The 20,868-nt window shown below is 54.3% G+C and overlaps 1 protein-coding gene across 2 annotated transcripts in view; it reads right to left on the bottom strand.

The window, feature by feature from the left end:
- NUP210 (nucleoporin 210) overlaps positions 1-20,868 on the bottom strand; it is a 100,008-nt gene that overhangs the window by 56,906 nt on the left and 22,234 nt on the right. For both annotated transcript variants that reach the window (XM_067755607.1, XM_067755606.1), the window contains exons 6-13: positions 18,227-18,359; positions 13,218-13,376; positions 12,598-12,666; positions 10,977-11,083; positions 9,917-10,057; positions 8,887-9,024; positions 7,768-7,923; positions 6,057-6,255 (exon numbers count right to left, since the gene is read on the bottom strand). In XM_067755607.1, the coding sequence (XP_067611708.1) occupies positions 6,057-6,255; positions 7,768-7,923; positions 8,887-9,024; positions 9,917-10,057; positions 10,977-11,083; positions 12,598-12,666; positions 13,218-13,376; positions 18,227-18,359 (1,102 nt within the window). The remainder of the gene's footprint in view (positions 1-6,056; positions 6,256-7,767; positions 7,924-8,886; positions 9,025-9,916; positions 10,058-10,976; positions 11,084-12,597; positions 12,667-13,217; positions 13,377-18,226; positions 18,360-20,868) is intronic.

The following is a 20,868-nucleotide window of genomic DNA, read 5'->3' as shown; positions in this document are numbered from 1 at the left end:
AAATTTATTTTTTATTTTTGGCTGCATTGGGTGTTCGTTGCTGTGTGCGGGCTTTCTCTAGCTGTGGCGAGCGGGGCTACTCTTCGTTGTGGTGCATGGGCTTCTCATTGCGGTGGCTTCTCTTGTTGAGGAGCACAGGCTCTAGGCACACAGGCTTCAGTAGTTGTGGCTCGCGAGCTGTAGAGCACAGGCTCACTAGTTGTGGCACACAGGCTTAGTTGCTCTGCAGCATATGGGATCTTCCCGGACCAGGGCTGGAACCTGTGTCCCCTGCATTGGCAGGCGGATTCTTAACCACTGCGCCACCAGGGAAGTCCCAACTTTTTTGTGTCTTTGGAACTAAAATGAGTCTCTTATAGATGGCATGGCGGGATCATACATTTTTATCCATTCTACTAATCTGCCTTTTGTTTGGAGAATTTAATCCATTTACAGTTAAAATAATTACTGAAGACATTTCTTTTACTCTGCTGTTTGTTTTCTATACGCCTTCTGGCTCTTTTGTCCCTCATTTCCTGCTTGGCCATCTTCTTTTGCTCTTAGCTGATTTTTTGTAGCGAATCATTTTACTGCCCTTCTCATTTCCTATTGTGTATATTCTATGGCTATTTTCTTTCTGGTTACCGCAGGATTACATTTAACATCCTAAAGTTATAATGGTCTAATGCCAATTTACACCAGCTTAACTTCAATAACATATAAAAACTCTGCTCCTGTACAGCTCTGACCCCACCCCCTTTCAGTTACTGATGTCACAGAATTACACCTTTATGCACCGTGTGTCCCAAAACAGACTGTGTTTTTTAAAAATACATTAGTCTCTTAAATCAAAAAACAAAAAGTGGAGATACCAACTGAAGTTACAATAGCACCAGCTTTTCTAATCATCTGTGTATTTACTTAATTTCTTCACAGGGCTTTGTCCTTCATTTAAACCTGAAGGATGCCCCTCGTTGCAGCCAGGTCTGGTGGTAAAGGTCGCTCAGCTTTGGTTGATCTGGGAAGGTCTAAATTTCTCCCTCAGTTTTAAAGGACAGTTTTGCCAGATATAGGATTCTTGGTTGACAGCTTTTTTCCTTCAACACTTTGAATACATCAAGCCCACACCATCCGGCCTCCAAGGTTTCTGATGAGAAATCTCCTGATCTTACTGGAGAAAATCAGATGAAAACTAACTTTCTCGGGCTTCCCTGGTGGCACAGTGGTTGAGAGTCTGCCTGCCAATGCAGGAGACACGGTTTCGTGCCCCGGTCCGGGAAGATCCCACATGCCACAGAGCGGCTGGGCCCGTGAGCCACGGCCGCTGAGCCTGCGCGTCCGGAGCCTGTGCTTTGCAACGGGAGAGGCCACAACAGTGAGAGGCCTGCATACCACAAAAAAACAAAACAAAACAAAACAAAACTTTCTCTCAGCTCTACAGATGCTAACAATGTACCTTCACACCCAGGCCAGGTCTCTACTCGTCTTCCATGCAGTTTCTTCATATGCATTACTTCCTGGAGCCGACAGTTCTTAGAACTGATAGTAAATGAATTCCCTTTTTTTGTGTGTGTGTGTGAGGAAGCGCTCTTTAATTGCGCAGGGACGGCCCACAGGTGTAGCAGGAAGGACCACACAGAGAACACCTGGATTCCAGGTCTAGCTTTGCTCAAGCCAAGGGGTTCTTGCTGAGTTACTTGTTATAGGAATCATCGCAGAGAGCTAGGCAAACAGAAGGCATTTGTGTTTTCCTCTTTTAATCCCTAGATCAATTGTTTCCAGACTCCAGTATTTTCCAGACCAGCAAAATTGTTCACTTTGTCTTATTGGACTGCTCGGTGAGCCGCTGGAACAGATACTAATCATTTGTAATTAGAACATCAATTCTTTGTAGGTAAGTAGGTGTCTTTGGGTTGTTTTAAAAGCCCTTTAATAGTAGTTTCCTTTAACTCCCAAAGAGACTAAATATTCCTCCTGTTATTTTCTTGCCTCTATCCTTGTGCCAGTAAGGCTTTTTCAAAAAAATACAGAGCACAGAGGAAAATCTGGGGCCAATGAATTCCCATTTAAATTCTATTCTCATTGTTTCCTCTGTGTGGGTTAGTTGGATTGTGAGCTCCACAAGGGGAAGTTCTGGAATCACCCCTCAACATCCCAGGTTTTCAAATACTATGCATTCGACATAATAACAAAAATTTAATAAAGATACTTACCTTACCATGTCTTATGCAACAGAATATTTTCCTGTAGTGTCGTGATGTCAGTTGAGTTGTAGTATTATTCTGAGACCAGAGTTTAAGGAAACAGAATTTAATATTTCAAGTGTCTATGTTATGAGGTCTTTAGAAGCCAAAAATTATTACAGATTTTCAAGCTAGAAATGAAAAGGCCACTGGATTATCCGACAGTTTTCATTTCGAATAAAGTAAATATCAATCTTGAATAACCCACATAAACAGAAAGCTCTTTGGGTCCTTTGTTTGTTTGTTTTTGTTTTGTTTTGTTTGGTTGTTTGTTTGTTTGTTTGTTTGTTAAAGAGTAAAGGGGTCTTGAGACTGATTAGTGAGAAAACCACTGTGGTTTATCCCCAGCTGTGACTGGTCCGTTTCTTGCTCTGACCTCATAGGTGCCACTGTGATGTATTCACAGGAAACCTATAGAAGTCCCTGCTGGGCCCGGGTTTTGGGTCTTTATAGCCCAGGAAGCTGCCTTTGGTGACCTGATGGCATTGGACCCACAGTTGGCTTGTTTTTTGCTTTTTACCTCTGTTTTGTTTATTTGTTCTTTTTTCTCTACTCTTTCGTTTTTCATTTTCTTTGTTCTTTTTCTCATTTTATCTGAAATTTTTTTTGTATTTTTAGTACAGTTAGTATCGTTAGAATTGTTGGTATAGTTAGTGTAGGTAGTATTTATTAGCACAGTAAGTATAGTTAGCGTTGTTAGTTAATATTGTCACTTAGTGTAGTTAGCAGGTCACCATGGTGCAGGGCCTCACTGAGGCCTCCCTGCTGACAAGCAGGCTCGTGTGGACTGTCCCAGGCTCCTCAGGACCACTGGCCGAGGTAGCTTCGCCAAGGTGACATTGGCCCAGATGGCCATCAGGGTCGTTAAGGAAACTCAGCAGAGCTCCTCCAGCCTCCAGGCACTTTTCCATGAAGTGCACAGCATGAAGGTTTGAAATCACCCAACATCATAAAGTTATCTGAGGTGACTGACCGGAGGAGACCTGTTGGACCATTTACAGGCCACAGGACACACGGAGGCCCGGGGCACATGGGCAGCTGGTCTCTGCCCTGCAGCACGGCCACCAGGAGGGGATCGAGCCTGGGACCTGAGCCAGGATATCTCCTCTCTGAGGATGAGATGGACACGACAGCTGCAGACTTGGGCCCCAGTGTGAGTTCACGGGCAGAGGAGCCTTGCGTCCCCACGCGGCTGGACGGGGACAAAGTGGGCGGCCTGAGGAGTGCCAGGAGTCAGGGCAGAGGCCAGAGAGCCCGCTGGTCCCCCAGCCAGCCTGGAGGCGAGGACCACCACCTCCAGCCCAGCCCTGCGGCGGGGCCCGGGGCCTCCCCTGCTCTCACAGCACCAGCTGCCACACTGGAGCCTCAGAGAAAGCCGCACGCCCCCAGGGCGGGACCCTCCTGGGCACCCTGACGCTGGGACCCCCGCCTCGCCCTCTGGCAGCCAGAACCGGCAGCGGGTGGCTGGGAGATTCTCGAACTTTATCAGAAAGCATCTACGTTTCAGGCTGCCGGGCAAGAAGTGTCACAGCAAAGTGAGCCCAGTGTGACCCCTTTTGGACGGCGGAGGAAGGGCGGACCGCATTTAAATGCAGAGCAAGAGGACGCGGAGCCAGGAGCCTGGCGACGCTCCCGGGGCCATGTGGGGCCACGTGGGGCCATGAGGGATGCATCGTGCTGCTCTGAGCACGTGTGGTGTTTCTCTGGGGGGCGTATTTCCGCATTTCTGTCGGGTGTGTCCCAAGGAGTGCAGGATCTCACCTCCGGTCCTCAGCACCTATGTTCAGCTTTCGTCACTTCTGCCAACTATCCTTCCCCAAATGGCTGTGTCGAGTCACACTGCTACTCACAGCTGCGCTGCATCCCTGCCAATACTTGGTATTTTCCACCCGTTTAAAAAATGCCATTCTGGTGGAATTTTAGTTTTCTTTCCAAACATTTAGAATGAAATCATGCTGTGAAGCTCCGCAGACCTGTCCCCTAGATTCTGCAGCTAACACTTGTTTCTGTTTCTCTGCTGCATATCTATCCACCACCTCCCCATCCATCAGTCCATTCCACTTTCTTATGCCTCGAAAAGTGAGCCGTGGGGCTTCCCTGGCAGTCCAGTGGTTGAGACTTCGCCTTCCAATTCAGGGGGTGCGGGTTCGATCCTTGGTCGGGGAGCTAAGATCCCACGTGCCTCATGGGCAAAAAAACAAATCATAAAACAGAAGCAATATTGTAACAAATTGAATGAAGACTTTAAAAAATGGTCCACATCAAAAATATCTTAAAGAAAAAACAAAAAAATGAGCCGCAGGCATCAGTACACTTCATCCTAAACGCTTTCGCACACACAGAATTATCTGCAGGTCAGTATTTCTTCAGGGTTCTTTTTCTCTTAAGGTCAAATTTACACAGGTGAAACGCACAGATCTGGAGCGGAGCACGCCAGGAATTCTGACAAATGCAGAGCTGGGACCTAGGACTGTGGAACCCAAACCCTGTCCACTATCCTTTATTCCGGGGACCTCCTGGCTGCAGCCTGTGGACGCCCCTCCAGGACGCGCGTGGGGGCCGGTGCTAGCAGCAGGCTCCTCTCCTGCCATTGGTGGGCCTCTCTCTCCCACACTGATGTTTGCTTCCACCCTAAACAGTGGCCTCACTGGGGACACAGTCCATAAAGTCCAGTTTCTCCTGGACAGTCAGAGAGGATGCAGCAGCACCTCCAGGGAAGGATGTGAATGCGATGATGTCCAGGGACGTTCTGTGACGTCCAAGCAGCTTCACGCTCAAACGGCTCTGTGAGTGCCGACGACCACGGTGGCGGCGTGGAAAGCCGCTCGGTCCCACAGGCGAGCCTACAAACACCTCTGCTGTCAAGCTTCCTGAACTCTGCCAGCATCACGTGGTCACTCCTCTGCTCCAAAACCAGCGGTGGCCCCCACTTCTGGCCCCTGAGGTCCACGCCCCCCCAAGCCCCCCGTGATTCCGGATTCAACAGGTTCCGCCACGCCAGGCCACTGTGTGCACAGACCCCCCACGGGTGTGCCTGCGAACGCTGCTCCCCGCCCACTCTAACCCTGCCCAGAGCGTACTCCCCATCAGTCCTTGGTTTTCGTCATCTGCAATCGGAGGGCATTCCCTGGGTTGACTCCCCTGGGAGGCCCTGCTTCCCGGGGGACTAAGGATCCAGGGTCAGTGTCAGACACACCCAGCTCCATATCCCTTGTGGCCCGGGAACCTCACGGGACCTTGGGCAGCGCGACGCAGCCTCAGTCTCTTTGTCTGACACGTGACCCAACCACAGCCCCTGCTCCCACGGTGGCTGTGACGCCTGGTGAGGTCACGCACGCCAAGTGCACACACCACGCCCGGAAGGGTTGACACCCTATAAGACGGTGGCTGAGCATAGCTGCCACCATCACCACCAATATCACTGCCCAGCCCTGCAGGGGGTGCTTGGCTTCGATGGCCCTGGAGGGATGGACCATGCAGTCACTAAGGTGTTATAATTCTGTAACCCGTCAGAACCCCTACTGACAGTGTATCCTGAGCACCTGTCACATTCCAGGCACCACGACGGGCATGGTGACATGCGCCTCTACTTTGGATGACACCCGTTTTAGAGATGTGGAAACTGAGGCTCAGAAAGCCGAGTGACATGCAACCACATGGCAGTAAGGTCCAGACCACTGCTGATGGTGGACAAGGGGACAAATGCCATTCCTCAGGCTATGACCTTGCTGCTGGTTCAGCCCCTGAATTAGGAATCTAGGGCAGCCCACGCTGAGAACCCAGGCCGTCGGCCCCGACCCTGCCGTCCGGCAGCCGCTCACAGCGCTGCTTTACCTGGGAGCGGCTGGAACACGCCCTGGTTCTCCATCTCCACCGCCAAGTCGAAGTGGGAGCAGTCGCTCAGCGTGACCACCTCGTCAGCCCCACCGGGCATGAGGCCGTGGATCCTCAGGGGCAGCTCCAGGCTCTGGCCCATGCTGGCCTCCACGGGGCACGGGGCGAACTCCATGCCGCTGGGCTCAATCACGTACACCTGGAGGACAGGGGCGTGCATGGTTGGCAGGCTCCTCGGAGGAGGAAGAGCCGCTGCTCAGCTTTCCTGAGACCCTGTGTCTGAGCACTGAGGACCCATCGGTGAGAAGCCTGAGCTTGGGGGACACGATGGTGTGTACTGGGGGCAGGGAGACCTTCAGGACAGAGCCGTCAGGGAAGGCCTCCCTGGGAGGGTGCTGTAGAAGCTCAGACCTGGGAGCCATGTCAGAGGCAGCCAGACAAAGGTCTGGCAAGACGACACGGTCCGTGCAAAGGTCCTGAGGCACATACGGCTCAGCACATTGGATGAACATGAAGAAGGTGAGTGTGCAGGGTGAGAGGGGCATCACCAACAACAACACTAATACTTACACCACACAAACTTTTCACACACTAGCCTCTGTTCCAAGAACAGAATGAACTCATCCCATCCTCTCAGCTTCCTTGTTAAGAAGGTTCTATTATCAACCTGTCTGCCTGATGAGGAACCTGGCCCGGGAGGTTAAGAGCCTGCCCGGCTGGAGCACGGTGGTGTCTGGACCAGGCAGTGGCCCTGGAAGCCAGGTTCTGACCACTACACATGCTCAGGAACTGTCCTCAGGCTCTGGGCTGAGCAGCCAGGTGAGAGGGGCACATGTACTGCGATAAAGAAGCTTGGGGGCAGGGGAGGGGGCAACCTGGTCACAGATTATCCAAATACTTGACAATTGTGCTGCAGTTAAGGGGTCTCAGTTACAACCCTCCTTACACGAGTTACATGGATCTTTAGGTAGGTGCGTGTGGATCGAGATAAAAAGAGGAGAAAAGCCTGTACGTCAATGTCCCAAACAGTGTAGCAGAAGGCTGGGGATGGACGCGCTGCATACGGAGCTTTCATGTCAGCCCTAAATGAGGTAATAAAACAGGCTGAGATCAGGGTCAGTCGGTCAGGAAAGAGTTGGGGTCCGGAGGCCACCAGGTGGGGCTGGCAGAGGTTCGGCTGCAGGTGGCCACACCCACCTTCGGCCTTTGCTGAGATGGTCCCATGTCACTTGGGACGAACACCAGGTGTAGGGGCCCCGTGCAGGGACTCCCGACTTGGACCTGAACAGGAGTCAGAGGAAAGGAATGGGGCCAGTCTCTTGGAGTCTGGGAGCTTTCCCTTCACTGTGAATTTACAACCCAACGCCCAGTGGCCCTTCCAACTTGGAGATTCATAGCTTTCAGGTTGGGGGTATCTTCTAGAATGACTCCTTTGAATACCTCGTGTCTCTGTGTCCTCTGGTCTCCCTTCCAGAAACCCGGCTGGTTCCATCCCTGCCTGGTGTGGGATGGGACGACCATGTCCCTGAATTGGCCATGAGCTCAGGGGCAGGGCTAGACCTGACACCCAATGCCCTCACCATCACCACCAAAGCCAAGTGCAAGACCGAGGGCGAAAGGGTGTTTCTGAATTAAGCCTGAGGCTGGTTAAGATGGTGGCTGCAGACCACCACCCGAGCCTCCCCGCGGCCGACCTGGCCCAAGGTCTTACCTTCATCTCACCGAAATGTAGCGGGTTCTGCACATCATGTGCCTGGATCACACTGAGTCCAGTGTCACTGCCTGTGGTCATCACGCCCTTGACAGTGACCGTGGCAACCACAGAGCTCGAGGAAGACCAGCTGAAGTTCCCACTCCCACCGTGGGCCTGGGGAGGGAAACCATCATCAGGTCAGCCCACCTGCCCGTCCCTTGGTCCCTCTCTCTCTCACACGCAGTCGGCATCGCGCCACCACGTGGTGACATGTGGCATCAGCCAACGTCTGGCTGGCACTGCCTCTGCCCCTCGCTCTCCCCACCCTGTCTCTTTCTGGTCCTCATATTCTGGGGGCCTTGTGGCTTACACGCGCGTATGCAAATGCCCATGACGGTGGCCCCAGGACCCAGGGGCACCTCCCGAGCTCAGGCTGGAATGGGAAGACCCGGGCCCCAGAGCCGCGTGCGGGACTCGGCTTCCCAGCCCACTCCTGACATAGACCCCTGCCCGCTTCGAGTCATCTGCCATAAAGTCAAGGACAGTCCAGAGGCTTCCAGACCAGGGGCCACCATCCCAGGACCCTAGAGGGGCCAAGAAGGTGACACACCTGAGTGAAGAGGCAGTGGGTCCCCGTACCCACACAGGACACCTGTCCTCACTGCCGTGAGAGAGCAAAAACTGATGGGACGGAGCAGGCCACATGGGCTCTAGCCCCGACGGGCATCGGGTCCTGCCACTAACGCCAGGTGGGCACGTGAACAACAAAGACCAAGAACACCTTAGATGTGACAGAGTTGGAGACGCCTTCCCCTCGAATTCCAAATTTTTCTCTAAAGATCTTTACATTGTTTCCAGAAAACAAAAATTTTTTACAAAAAGAAATGTGTGGAAGTTAAATCCACGTTCAGGACTTTCTTTATCATGCTTTCTTTACTATCTTTCAAGGTTTTTTCCTAATTACCAAAATACACTGCTGTGATAGAAACCTCAGACAATATAGAAAGCATAAAGACTCTGATTTTGAATTCTCTCCTGACCACTAGAAGGTAATTATAGTAGAAACAGAATGGACGTAAAACCCCAACCCCATGGAGACACCCAAAGGAATGCACCCAGATGGGGTCTCACGGTTACCTTTATCGTGTACTGATAGGCGCCCGTCTTTGGTTGCCAGGGAAACGTCAAGATGCTTGGATAGAGGGTGATGGGGACATGGATTTCCACCTCCTGCTGGTTCCACACAGGCACCCGCAACGTGTGGACACCTCCATCCTGCAGGGGGGGAGGGTGCCGTATGCCACCATGACAACCAGGTCAGCACTCAAGCAGGGCCCCGCCCCTCCCTGGGGACTGGTCCCCAGGTAGATTTTTCAGTTGTGGGGGAGTGGGAAGGAAGATGCCAGGTACCCTGCGGCCTTCTCCATCTCCATGGAGACGGCGTTTGGTGGCTCTGCAACAGCCATTCAAATAAATGCTGCTTGACTGCCTCTTCACAGCACCCCTGACGGGATGGACGTGGTTATCCCCAGTTTACGGATGGGGAAATCTAGTCATGGGGCGTGACAGCAACTCGCCCAAATCCTCCAGAACGGAAGCGATAGGAGTCTCCCTTTGGTAGGAATCTCTGCCTGGTTCACAGGCCGTTTCTGCCGCTGCCAGGTCCGGGAGAGGCTTGTGTGGGGTAGGAAGATAAGAACACCCACGCCAAGTTTCCAGTCAGTAAAATCTGCTCCCACCGAAACCGACTGGCCTTTTAAATACAGGGGGAAATTTTAAAACTTTGAAGAATCCAAGCACCCAAAACAGCCAAAGAGATGCTCGTGGGTCCTGGTCAGTGCACGGCTGGACACACGGGCCCGACACTGCTCCCGGCGAGGGGTTCCACCCCCAGGCCCAGAGGTGCAGGCTCACTTTTACAGGGGCCAGCAAAGGGCAGAGGGAGAGGGGCTCTGGCCCAGCACAGGGACAGGGGACAGGCAAAGGCCAAACCCCCCACCCCCAGACACCACTGTGAGCCCAGAGCAGGAGGGACCCCCGTGGTGCCCACGACAGCAGTGCACACTTGGGGTCCCGACTCCCCCGGGCTCATGTCCAGCCTGGTTTGACATTTCCGTCTGCGAAGGTCCTGGGGGGGCTGGGGGGGCCGAGGGAGACGCCAACTTGCCTGGTCCACCACAGAGGTGAGGGCGGCCTCGATGGCTGTCTGGCCCCTCTTTGTCGCCCTGACATGATGGTACGACCCGTTCTGGGAAGAAGCCAGAACCTCAAAGAACTCCGCAGGGAGCGTGGTTTCGATGTGGATGTTCTGGAAGGTGAAGCAGGAAGGTGAGAGGAGCTTCCAGGACAACTCAGGGACGTTGGGACGCAGGAAAGAAGCCGTGTGGCCCCAAAACAGCAGCCAGGCCCTGGATCTGAGCTCTGAGTGCTCTGGCCTCTGACCTCTGACCCCTCCCAGGCTGCCCTCCCCTCGTGACCCAAGGACCTGGCGCTCCCCAGCCCGAAGGCTACTGTTGGCTCTCAGACCCTGCGGTCCCAACAAGGAAACCACCAAATACAGAAAAGGACATCAAAAGCCCTTAGAGCTAATTTCACACAAAATGGTGATCGACCGAGTCTTTGTCTAGTAACACAAGGAAGGCAGTGGCTTCGGCAGAGAGGCTGAAGGGGAACCTCGCCCCCTCCTCGAAACCTCAGACCCCACGAGGAAGGTCGGAGATTCTCATGATCCTGGGAATTTCTCACAAAGGACCAAACACGGCCGAGACTGCTTTCCACCTGCCCATTTGTGATGCTCTTTCCAGAGCCAGGAAGCGACTGAGCTTGGCCTCAGTCAAGGGGCCTTCCGGACAGGTTGCAGGTATTCCTGGCCCTGAGGCTCTGCAGCGCTGTGAGGTCCCCGGGCTAATGAGGAGGGGCAGGAGGGCAGCGGGCAGACGCCACCTCCGCGGCACTGCCTTTGTGACCCTGCTGCCAGGGGCCTCCTCTCCCAGCTCCAGCCCTGTAGGAAGCGGGGCCCCTGGTGCAGACGCACAGGCTGACAGGCTCTTGAGACGCCCGAGGGGTCCCACGACACTGTCTTCCATGGACCCAGCCGCACCGCTAGGAAGCACCGCAACTCAGCCTGCCTGCTCAGGGCCCCCTGTGTTTGGGGGCTGCTCGTTGGGCAGCTGCTCCAGGAGAGGCACCCCACCCCCCAACCCCATCAGGCCCGAAGCGGGACTCACATCCGACAGGTAGACCTTGTTGCCGGACTTGTCAAGCACTTCGACGGTGATTTCGTACAGGCGGCCGGTCTCGAGCACCCACCTGCCACCAGGGTGGACTGTGAACCCTACAAAACAGGCAGGCACAGAGCCTCAGCGCTGAAGCCACGGGGGCCTGTGGCTGAGGGAGAGGACGGCACTAGGCCTGGTCAGCACCGAGGCCCCAAGGCCGCTCCTCTGCACTCCTCGGGGGAGGAACCAGCTGTGCGTGACGGTGAGATCTAATGCCCATATCAGGCCTGAGCCCTCAGAACCTGAGCTGACCTCAGATGCACCAGGACCAAACATTCCCCACCAGCTGCCCCAGGCCATTCACACTTGACCCTATCCACGGTGGCTCTGACCCACAGTGAGACAACACTCTGAATCCACAGTAGGTCTACACTCTGAGTCCACTGTGAGTCTGAGCTCTGAATCTAGAGTAGATCTATGCTCTGAATCCACAGTGAGTCTGCACTCTGAACCCACAGTAGGTCTACGCTCTGAGTGCACAGTAGGTCTACACCCTGAATCCATAGTGAGTCCATACCCTGAATCCACCGTAGGTCTACACTCTGAGCGCTCTCCCTGTGAGCCGGCCCTGCCCTCCCAGGCCTCCAGCTCTGTTCCCACACACGATGCCGCCAGCTGCTGGCTGACCCCTGCAACGCCACGTGCTGCCCACCTCCACACCATCGCCTGAGCTGTGCCTCTGCCAGGATAGCGAACGCGCACAAGAGCAGCTTCTGGGAAAACGCCTGCCTCGAGCACCATCTCCCAGAAGCCCTTCCGCTGCACTCACGTTTACTAACTCTTTACCACTGTCCTGTCACCATCTGTTTGCAGTGGTCTCTCCCTGCAAAAACAAGCACAAGGCCCCCACTTCCCTCCTCCAGACTCCAGTGCCCTGCACGTGCCAGACAGACGGAAGGTACCAAGGGTTCTGAGCAGACGGCGCTCCCAAGACACACAGGGCCACCCTGCCCGAGGTCACTACGTGTCAGCGTGGGTCTCACCCAACAGCAGCCTCACTCAGCAGCCAACAAGAGGACCAGGGGGCTGCTGGGTATCAGCCAACAGCTCTCTCACCCGAACCACCTCAGGGCGCCCAACAGGAGAGGCGGCTCAGGCCCAGGTAACACGTGTGTCCAGACATCTTTCCAGGGGTCGTCTCTACGGCAGCTCCTGGGCCCTGGCTGTGCCCGTCCGGGTCCTCCAGGGCTGTGGACTCCTCCCCTCCTGTCTCGGCCTCAAGCCTCACCCTCTCTTCCACCAAGGCATCTTCCAAACGTCCATAGCCATGGTGAGGTCTGGGCAGAGCCCTGGTATAAAACCAGAAGACACAGCCCTCCCCCACTCTACCCTATCCTGTTTCTCTCCCTGCAGAGCTGGCCACCAGCCGACCTTGGTCTACCCTCTGCTTATTCTGTGCACAGACAGGGGAAGGGCTGGAGGGGCAGCCCCAGAAAGGGCAGGGTGGCACTGATGTCCCCGGCCTCCCCGCTGGCAGAGCTGGCCAGAGTGAAGCATTTCCTGGGGGGCTGTTACTTTTATGTGACTTTTTAACTCCTGTGATCACAAACGACCCAGGATGCCCACTCACCCAGGTACCCGGGTTCCACCACGTAGATGGTGCTATTGGGTAACCGGGAAGCGCCCTGCATGCGGATACCTGGATTCTGAATTAAGGAACAAATAAACCAGCTGGCAGGCGTCGGTTTGGCTCCCACAGCTTCGTTATCATCAACATCACGTGAGAAGAGGGGATGGGAAGGTCCCGGCCTGAGGCCACGCACAGCACAGGCCGTTTCCAGACTCAGCGGCCACAGGGCACTTCCTCCACTCCAAAAGGGGGACCTCTGCAAGGACCCTGGAGACCACCCAGGGCATGCAAACAAGTTGGGGACACATGACAACCCACACGGAAACAGCCTCGGCCAGGCCCCTCAGATGAGACCAGAGAAGGTTCCGGAGGCGGGGTTGGGGCTCCTCTCCGGCCACCACCCCTCACCTCAAAACCTCTAAAGCAAGTCTCCCCAGAGGTGAGCGTTTCCGCTCAGCTGGGGTGAGATTTTGGTCCTTTCTGATTTTCAGACCTTGAGGGAAAACGGGGCTATTTTTAGCCTCGCCAAGCTTTCAGGGAGAAAAGTGACTTGACTTCCAAACAGCACATCTCCTGTGCAAGACACGCAGATGCGTGCGCGCTGCCCGGGAAAAGGATACTCCTGTGGCCGAGGACCAGGTTGCTCTGTCCCAGCTGCACTGCGGTGACCAACGATGTGTCCTGGGCCAAGACCGCCACGGGCCGGCCCGGGTCTCCCTCGGGGCCCCAGACGTTGTTCTGAAGCTGTAGCTCGTACTGATCAGAGGGCATTGAGAGTTCTGGTCACCCAGAAACAAAGCAGAACAGAGAGGGGAGAGAGAGCAAAAACAGGAGATGTTAAAAGTCAGTGTCGCCTCCTTCCCCACCCCAATCCCTGGACCCTGCTGTCAGTACAGCTGCTTGATTTTTTCGCTTCATTTTTTTTCAGTGCTTTAAATTTTACTATTATTCTCCATGGCTGGGGACAAAGCTGACACTCTCCATGAATTTTCAGAGGCAATCACTTTTTTGTGGATGCCATGAGCACCTTTCTTTTTTAAAATTAAGCGCAGCCTGTGACTCAAACTGCCAGCTGCTGGCCGGATACCGACATCAGACCGTTTCCTGTTCATCACGGAAGCAAGTGAGGTTGGCTTCTGCATCGAGGGGCCCAGGGTGGGGCTCACTGGACCTAGGCGTCCTTTGGGGGTTTCCAAATAACCCACTCGCTGTGCCTGCATAGGTGGCCCCGTTCCAGCCCTCTTGCATGAGACAGGGACAGGATGCAGGGACCACAGACAGCTTCCCTGCTCACCACTGGGGTCCCAGGCAGGGACTGCCATGGGAGGCGCCCAGGACAAGGATCCTGGAGGAGTTTCAGCTAGAACATCCTTCAAAACTCCCAGGCATTCTGAAAGGGGGGCAACTTGCCCACCTCTTGTCCCAGGGTATCTGTTGTGTGTTCCAGTAAGTCCCCAAGAATGTGCCCTGGAACAGAGGGTTCTCAAAGTGTGTTCCCTGGGCCACCAGCATCACCTGGGAAACTGCAAATAACTGGCCCCATGCCAGACCTGCTGAACCAAACTCGGGGGATGGGGGACGAGGGGTGTTGGGGGGCAGCCAGCACTCTGCATTTCCACAGGCACTTGCTGGAACTGAGAAGCCCTTCCAGTCCACACAACCCACTTCCTGGTCTCTAATGGGGAAGCCCAGCCATGCTGGGTTGAGACTCTTGTAGACGATGTACCCAGTGATCAGAACACAGCAGCAGTGCATCAAGGACACACGTCATAATAAAATAATAAGGTAACGCCACTGCTCAGAGAGCAGCATTACTCGGTGCTGCTGCAGGAAGCACTAGTGTCCTCCCTTGTGTAACATTCTGCAAATGAAAAAGGCCCTTTCAGGAAATAAACAGACCGACTCTGGACGCACCTTGCACCACGTGATGTAGCCCTATTTACAAAGCCCGAAGGCGATAAGAGAAGGGCCTGTCTGGCGGACCCCTTCAACACCTCTTTTTTGTTTTTTGCGGTACGTGGGCCTCTCACCATTGTGGCCTCTCCTGTTGCGGAGCACAGGCTCCGGACGCGCAGGCTCAGCGGCCATGGCTCACAGGCCCAGCCGCTCCGCGGCATGTGGGATCTTCCCGGACCGGGGCACGAACCCCTGTCCCCTGCATCGGCAGGCGGACTCTCAACAGCTGCGCCACCAGGGAAGCCCTTCAACACCTCTTGTATTGCAGGACCTCACTACTTCTCAGAGGCACTGAACAAGGAAGCCTTTGTGGATGTGAAAGGTCCCCGTCTGTCCACAGGCAGAGGAAGGCTGCTCCTGGGGCCCCAATCCAGCCCTGCTATCACCCGCTGAGGGTAACGGGTCATCCTGTAGGCTGCCCTTCCATGGCCAGGAGGCCCACGTTCTCCTAGGAGACCCGGTCTCTGACCCCTCCCGACCCTGGCTGACCCCCCAGATGTGCTTCTGATTGTCAGAACCCCCACTCCCACCCCATGCAGGGTCCGGGGAGGACCATGGAGCTCCGGGGGCGGAGGGTCCGAGCCCAGAATGACAAGGACCCCACTGCCCTGCCTCCAAGCCCAGCCCATCAGGCAGCCCAGCATGCACTTGCCCTGGGAGGCCACGGCTCAGGGTGCGATGGGTCCTTTACCAGCTGAGGCTTGGACGCAGGAACCCCTGTCCCACACCCGTCCTTTTTCCAACCTCAGCACAATTTATCCCAGTAATTTCCAGCATTCCCGTCACCCGAGTTCTTTTCAGACATCGACTCCCTCAGCCAGCTCGTCCTCCCCACATCTTGTTCGGTCTAATAGGTTGGTTACTGGGCCGGGCACATCTACAGCACCAGCAGCAGGCAGCGAGCAGCAAGGGGAGAAGGCTGTGCCCCCTCTCTGTGCTGGGAACGCTGCCCATGGCCTCACAGACACCCCTCCTCCAGGCCCCTCTCTTCCCTCGCCTGCCCCACTGGCGGGGGTGTCTGCAGGTCATCACTGGAGCTCCAGGCGGGAGGAACCCGGGCAGCCCCCTGACCACTGCAGCCCCCCAGCAGTGCCCGCAGTACAGAGTAGGGGCTCCGTAAACGGGCCCGAGAGAAAGGAAGCCCCTACTTAACAGAAGGCAGACGTCGGGAAGCAAAAATATGGAAGGCAAGAAGGAACATTACATGTTTAAGGAAGAAAGACTGAAAGAAAATGTGAAGAACTAATTTGGGGTAACTGCCCTCTCACCTGTAATTCTCTGAACCTTCTGCCGTGCAAGACAGGGGCTTGCCAAAATTCATGTTCCCTGTAATGGTGTCATGCCCTGACTTTCCTGTCTAGCAGCCAGTTAAAAATGACAGTGATGGGAACTGTATCTCAATTAAAAAACAAAACAAAACAACACAACCCATCAAAACAAATGGACAGTGAGCTTCCACCCGATGTCGTGTTCCCGGTGGACCTTTGCAGGCTCCTCCCCCATCTGTTCCCCTAGAGCATCTGTCTGGAACCCACTCCAGCCCTGTGGCACCCGTTACCATGAGTCACGTAGGTGTGCTTATTTCTGGAGGCGTTTTCCATCTCATTACCACACAGATGCAAGAGAGGCAGCTTAACTACTTCCTGTCCGGGGGTATCTTTCATGTGCCCCATTCTTTGACTTCTACCGTAGGTCAGTGAGCAAACCCCAAAGTTCTCTGGGTGTCTTGGCATGTGCTGTCCATCTGGGCCATGCACCAAAGGGTAAGCTCAGAATCCCTCTTTATTAAATCCCCTCTAACCTCCCTGGTGGGGGCACAGCTCCCCGCCCTCATCTGCCCTCACAAAGGGGCCACCGGCCCTGCCCTGGGAGAACAGAAAGCCTTTCCTGTGCTCCTCTGGGGCCCAGCACCACATGACCCTGCAGGACTGATTAAGGCCAAGGACCTGACAGCTTTGTGACTATCAGGCATTCTGTGCCTTGGTTTCTTCGTCCGTAAAACAGGGTATTAATGCAACCCACCTCACAGAGTCGCTGAGTCATAATGTGAAAAGCACAACACCTAGGAAACTCTCATGACAGTCAGATGTTCCAGACTGTCTCCATCAGGCCACAATGTGTTCAAGACAGTGCTCTGGTGGAGACGGTATTTCTGAGAAGCCCCTGTGGGTGCCCTCTGGTCTTTCAACTTGTCTCCACTGCGTTCCCCCTGAGGACGCAGGGGCAGGGTCCTGAGAGCTCCACCGCTGAGCCATCTCCCCTTTAAGGGTCTCAGAAAGCCACACCCAGGTTCGTCCCTTTGCTTTTAGACTCTGCAGCCCTAAAGTCTCCGGTGCACGCCAGGCTCTGGCCAGGACCCCCAGCCCAGCTACGTACACAGCCCGCCTGCATGGTGACAGGGGCTAAAGAGCGGGACGCTGCACGCCCAGCACACGGAGACACTTGGAACCCTCAGTCTACTGCCCTTCAGCAGGGCACCCCATGTGGGAGAGAACCAGGCCTCGGGGCCTGTCCTCGGTTCTGAGGCCTCCCCAGGGCTGCAGCGCCCTGCCACACAGTAATGACTGACCAGACCCACTGCCCTCAGACTTTCAGACCCAACTATGGACGAAGCCCAGGCTGCTCGGATGCTGAGGCATCGACACGCTTCCTAACTGATGCCCTGTAGTACAGACAGAGCAGCCAGCAACCGGGGAAGCACCTGCCCAGACATGCGTCCAAGCGCTCGGGCCTAGAATGGGACACTCTTATACCCGAGACACTAGATGACCTGTGCTCTGACCAAGAAATGTGTGTAAACTAAACAAAAAGATGATAACGACAGTAATTCTTAGGAGGCTTGGTGCTGCATTAAGAACACTCACCACTGAAAATGTATCACATGTACACGGCACTTTAGAATTTCCAGAAAAAATCCACGTCCATTAATTCATTCTGCCCTCAGCACAGGCAGAAAGGCTTTGAGGGCTCCAAGAGAGAAACTGAGGCCCAAAAGGGAGGAGTGTCTTGCCAAGGCTGCCCAGCAGTCAGTGGCAGACCCACTGGCAAAACCCAGTCCAACGTGAAGCTCATGGCTTCGGACATTCTTAAAACAAAGGGATATAAACCCAAAAAGATGGAAAGCAGGGTCTCGAAGAGATATTTGTACACCTATGTTCATAGTAGCACTATTTACAACAGCCAAGAGGCGGAAGCAAATCGAGCATCCATCAATGGCTGAGTGTCTAAAACCTGGTCTATACAGACAATGGAATCTTATTTGGCCATGAAAAGGAAGGAGATTCTGACACCTGCTACAACATGGAGGAATCTTGAGGACATTCAGCTCAGTGAAATAAGCCAGACACAGAAGGACCAATACTACATGATTCCACTTATACGAGGTCCCGAGGACAGTCAGATTCATAGAACAGAAAGTACAAGGGTGGTTGTCAGGGTCTGGGGAAGGGGGATGGGGAGTCAGTGTTTGATGGGCACAGGGTTTCAGTCTGGGAACATGAGAAAATTCTGGCAATGGATGGTGGTAATGGTTGCACAAAATGTGAATGTAATCAACGTCACTAAAATTAACACTTAAAAGTAGTTAAAATGGTAAATTTTAGGTTAGGCCTATTTCACCACGATAAAGAAGGGGAGGCGTCGCCATGAGTACCGAGCTGAGCTGGTGACCCACCTGTAATCTTCCCTTGCCTGATCTTCTGCACCTTGTAGCGGATGGATGTCCCCACCATGAGGTAGACGTCGTAAGCTGGGTTCAGAAGGATGTTCTCCAAAATCAGGAGCCTGACCTCCGCGGGGCGGACGTTCTTAGCACGAGGAAGAGAGGAAAGGTGAGGTGAGCCCGGAGTAGGGTTCAGTGTGAGCAAGAGAAAGGGTGTTTAGAACTTTCCAGTCTGCTCATGTGGGCACAGGGAGGGTAGGGTGAGAACACAAGGCAGCACCTCTGGACACCCCAGAAGCCCAGGGGAGCCCTGTGGTACAGCAGGCAGCCATTTAGAGGTCACTGCCAAAGTATACCGAGTCAGGAGGGATGGCTACGGATACAGAGGCCACTAGGGGCCCAGGGGCTCCACCCACAAAAGCCCCAAAGGCCCGTGCTGGGGGCCGTACTCATGCATCCCACAGGACCCTGACGATTGGAGAGACTATTCTTGGCCGGACACCACCCCTAGGGCACTGCACAGATAGCAGACCGACGCACGCCGGGCTTTCTGAGAAAGAGGCTTATCTGCCTGGGCAGAGGGGCCCACAGAGGGCTCTCAGGAAGCGGGGGCGGGGAGGGCACCGTCACAGCCCCTCTCCTCACTTGAGCGCGCCTGTTTCTTACAGAAGGAGTATATACCCGCCTCTGGTGCCCTGACTCTGGAAGCTGCTGCCAGAGAACGTGTCTCCATGCCCGTCTCTGGTGCCCAGCCTTGGGCTCTTGGGTCCCGCAGGACCGGAACCAACGGAGAAAGAGTTCTTAATCAGCTACCAGCCCCAGGGCACAGCAGAGAAACCCGATCTTTCTGGAAAGAGGCCCATTAGCTAATCATCACAGCTGCACCTGAGGGGCGGCTTCTAATTAAACACACATCTAAGGGCTGACAGTAAACCCTTCCTGAGGCCTTGGGGGTTGGAGGGACATACTTTCATGCCCTCCCTCCGCCCCACTCCAGAGCACCAGCATCTCTAGGAGGGGGGCTCTTATAATGTCTAGGACCCCAGCTCTTACACCTGGTGCCCTGGGTTTTGCGGCTGCCGCCCAGGGGATGCCCCTGGATCACCTGGCCCTGGGGGCCCCTGGGCCCCACAGGACCATCAATCAGAGACAGTGCTTGGGCTACGAACCCCGACACTGCACACACAGCTGACTGACACCCCCCAGCCATTAGGTGGAAGAGGCCTACCTGCTGGAAAGAGGCTTTGGCCTGGAGGGTAGGCTTGTCACATGTAGGGTCTACAGAGGGGCTCTCGGGGAACGTAGGCTGGGGACATTATCTTTGTACCCCCATTGCCTCACTACAGCTCGTGGCATCTCCCAGACGGGAGCCTGCACCCTTGTCTGGAGCCCCGATTCTTGTGACTGCCGCCCAGGAGACACCTCCAGATCCCCTGGCTCTGGGGGCCAGGGAGGCTCTGCTCACAACCCCAGAGGACTGTACATATGAGCGTCCTTTAAAAGCTGTTGTCTGGGGACTTCCCTGGTGGTCCAGTGGTAAAGAATCCGCCTTCCAACGCAGGGGACGCGGGTTCGATCCCTGGTCAGGGAACTAACATCCCACGTGCCGCAGGGCAACGAAGCCCGTGAGCCTCAACTAGAGAGCCTGTGTGCCCAAAGTACAGAGCCCACGTGCTCTGGAACCCACGCGCCACAACTAGAGAAGAGAAAACCCGCACGCCACAACGAGAGAGAAGCCTGTGCGCTGCAACTAAGACCCGACAGCGGCCCCAAAATAAATAAATAAATAATAAGTTAAAATCTAAAAAAAATAATTAATTAGAAAAAAAAAAGCTGTTGTCTGAGGGCCTGGCTTCTAACCAGTCTGGGTCTGGATCTAGGTGCTGACTGAGATCCTCCCCTTCGGGACAGAGAAAGACAAATAACATATGGTCTCACATGTGGAATCTAAAACACAACAAAACACCCAAGCTCACAGACACAGAGAACAGATCAGTGGTTGGCAAAAAAGGGGTGGGCAAAATGGGTGAAGAGGGTCAAAAAGTACCAACTTCCAGTTATAAAATAAATAAGCCCTGGGATGTCCTGTATAGCATGCCGACTATAATTAACAATACTGTACTGCACATCTGAAAGTTGCTCACAGCATAGATCTTAAAAGTTGCTATCACAAGAAAAATATACTCCGTAACTACATATAGTGACAAATGTTAACTAGACTTATGATCATTTTGCAGTACATACAAATATCGAATCATTATGTTGTACACCTGAAACTACTATAATGTTGTATGTCAGCTATACCTCAACAGAAAAAACCAATAAGTTAAATGATACCTTTGATACATTAAAAAGGAAAAACCACCACACAGAGCACCCACCTTGGGCCGGGCTGCGAGGTGGGTGCTTTCCACAGGCAGGACAAGGCCGCCTTTGCAGCTCAGCGGGAGCCCGGTCCCAGCCCAGCCCTGTGCCCCCATGGGGCCCAGGACACAAGAAGACAAACTCCCCAAGCGCTAACTGCAATCCCAGGCACGCTGCAGGACTGTGCCGAACGTGGCTGCCTCACGTTTCCAAAGCCCTCCAGGATTCCCAAACTACAGCCAAACCGCTGAAGACAGTGCATTCTCATCCGTCACTTTAGAAATTAATCA

Source organism: Pseudorca crassidens, chromosome 10 (assembly GCF_039906515.1).
Source record: "Pseudorca crassidens isolate mPseCra1 chromosome 10, mPseCra1.hap1, whole genome shotgun sequence".
Lineage (NCBI taxonomy): Eukaryota > Metazoa > Chordata > Mammalia > Artiodactyla > Delphinidae > Pseudorca > Pseudorca crassidens.
The sequence above is the reverse complement of the archived record's forward strand: the minus strand, read 5'-3'. Positions and strand labels throughout refer to the sequence as shown.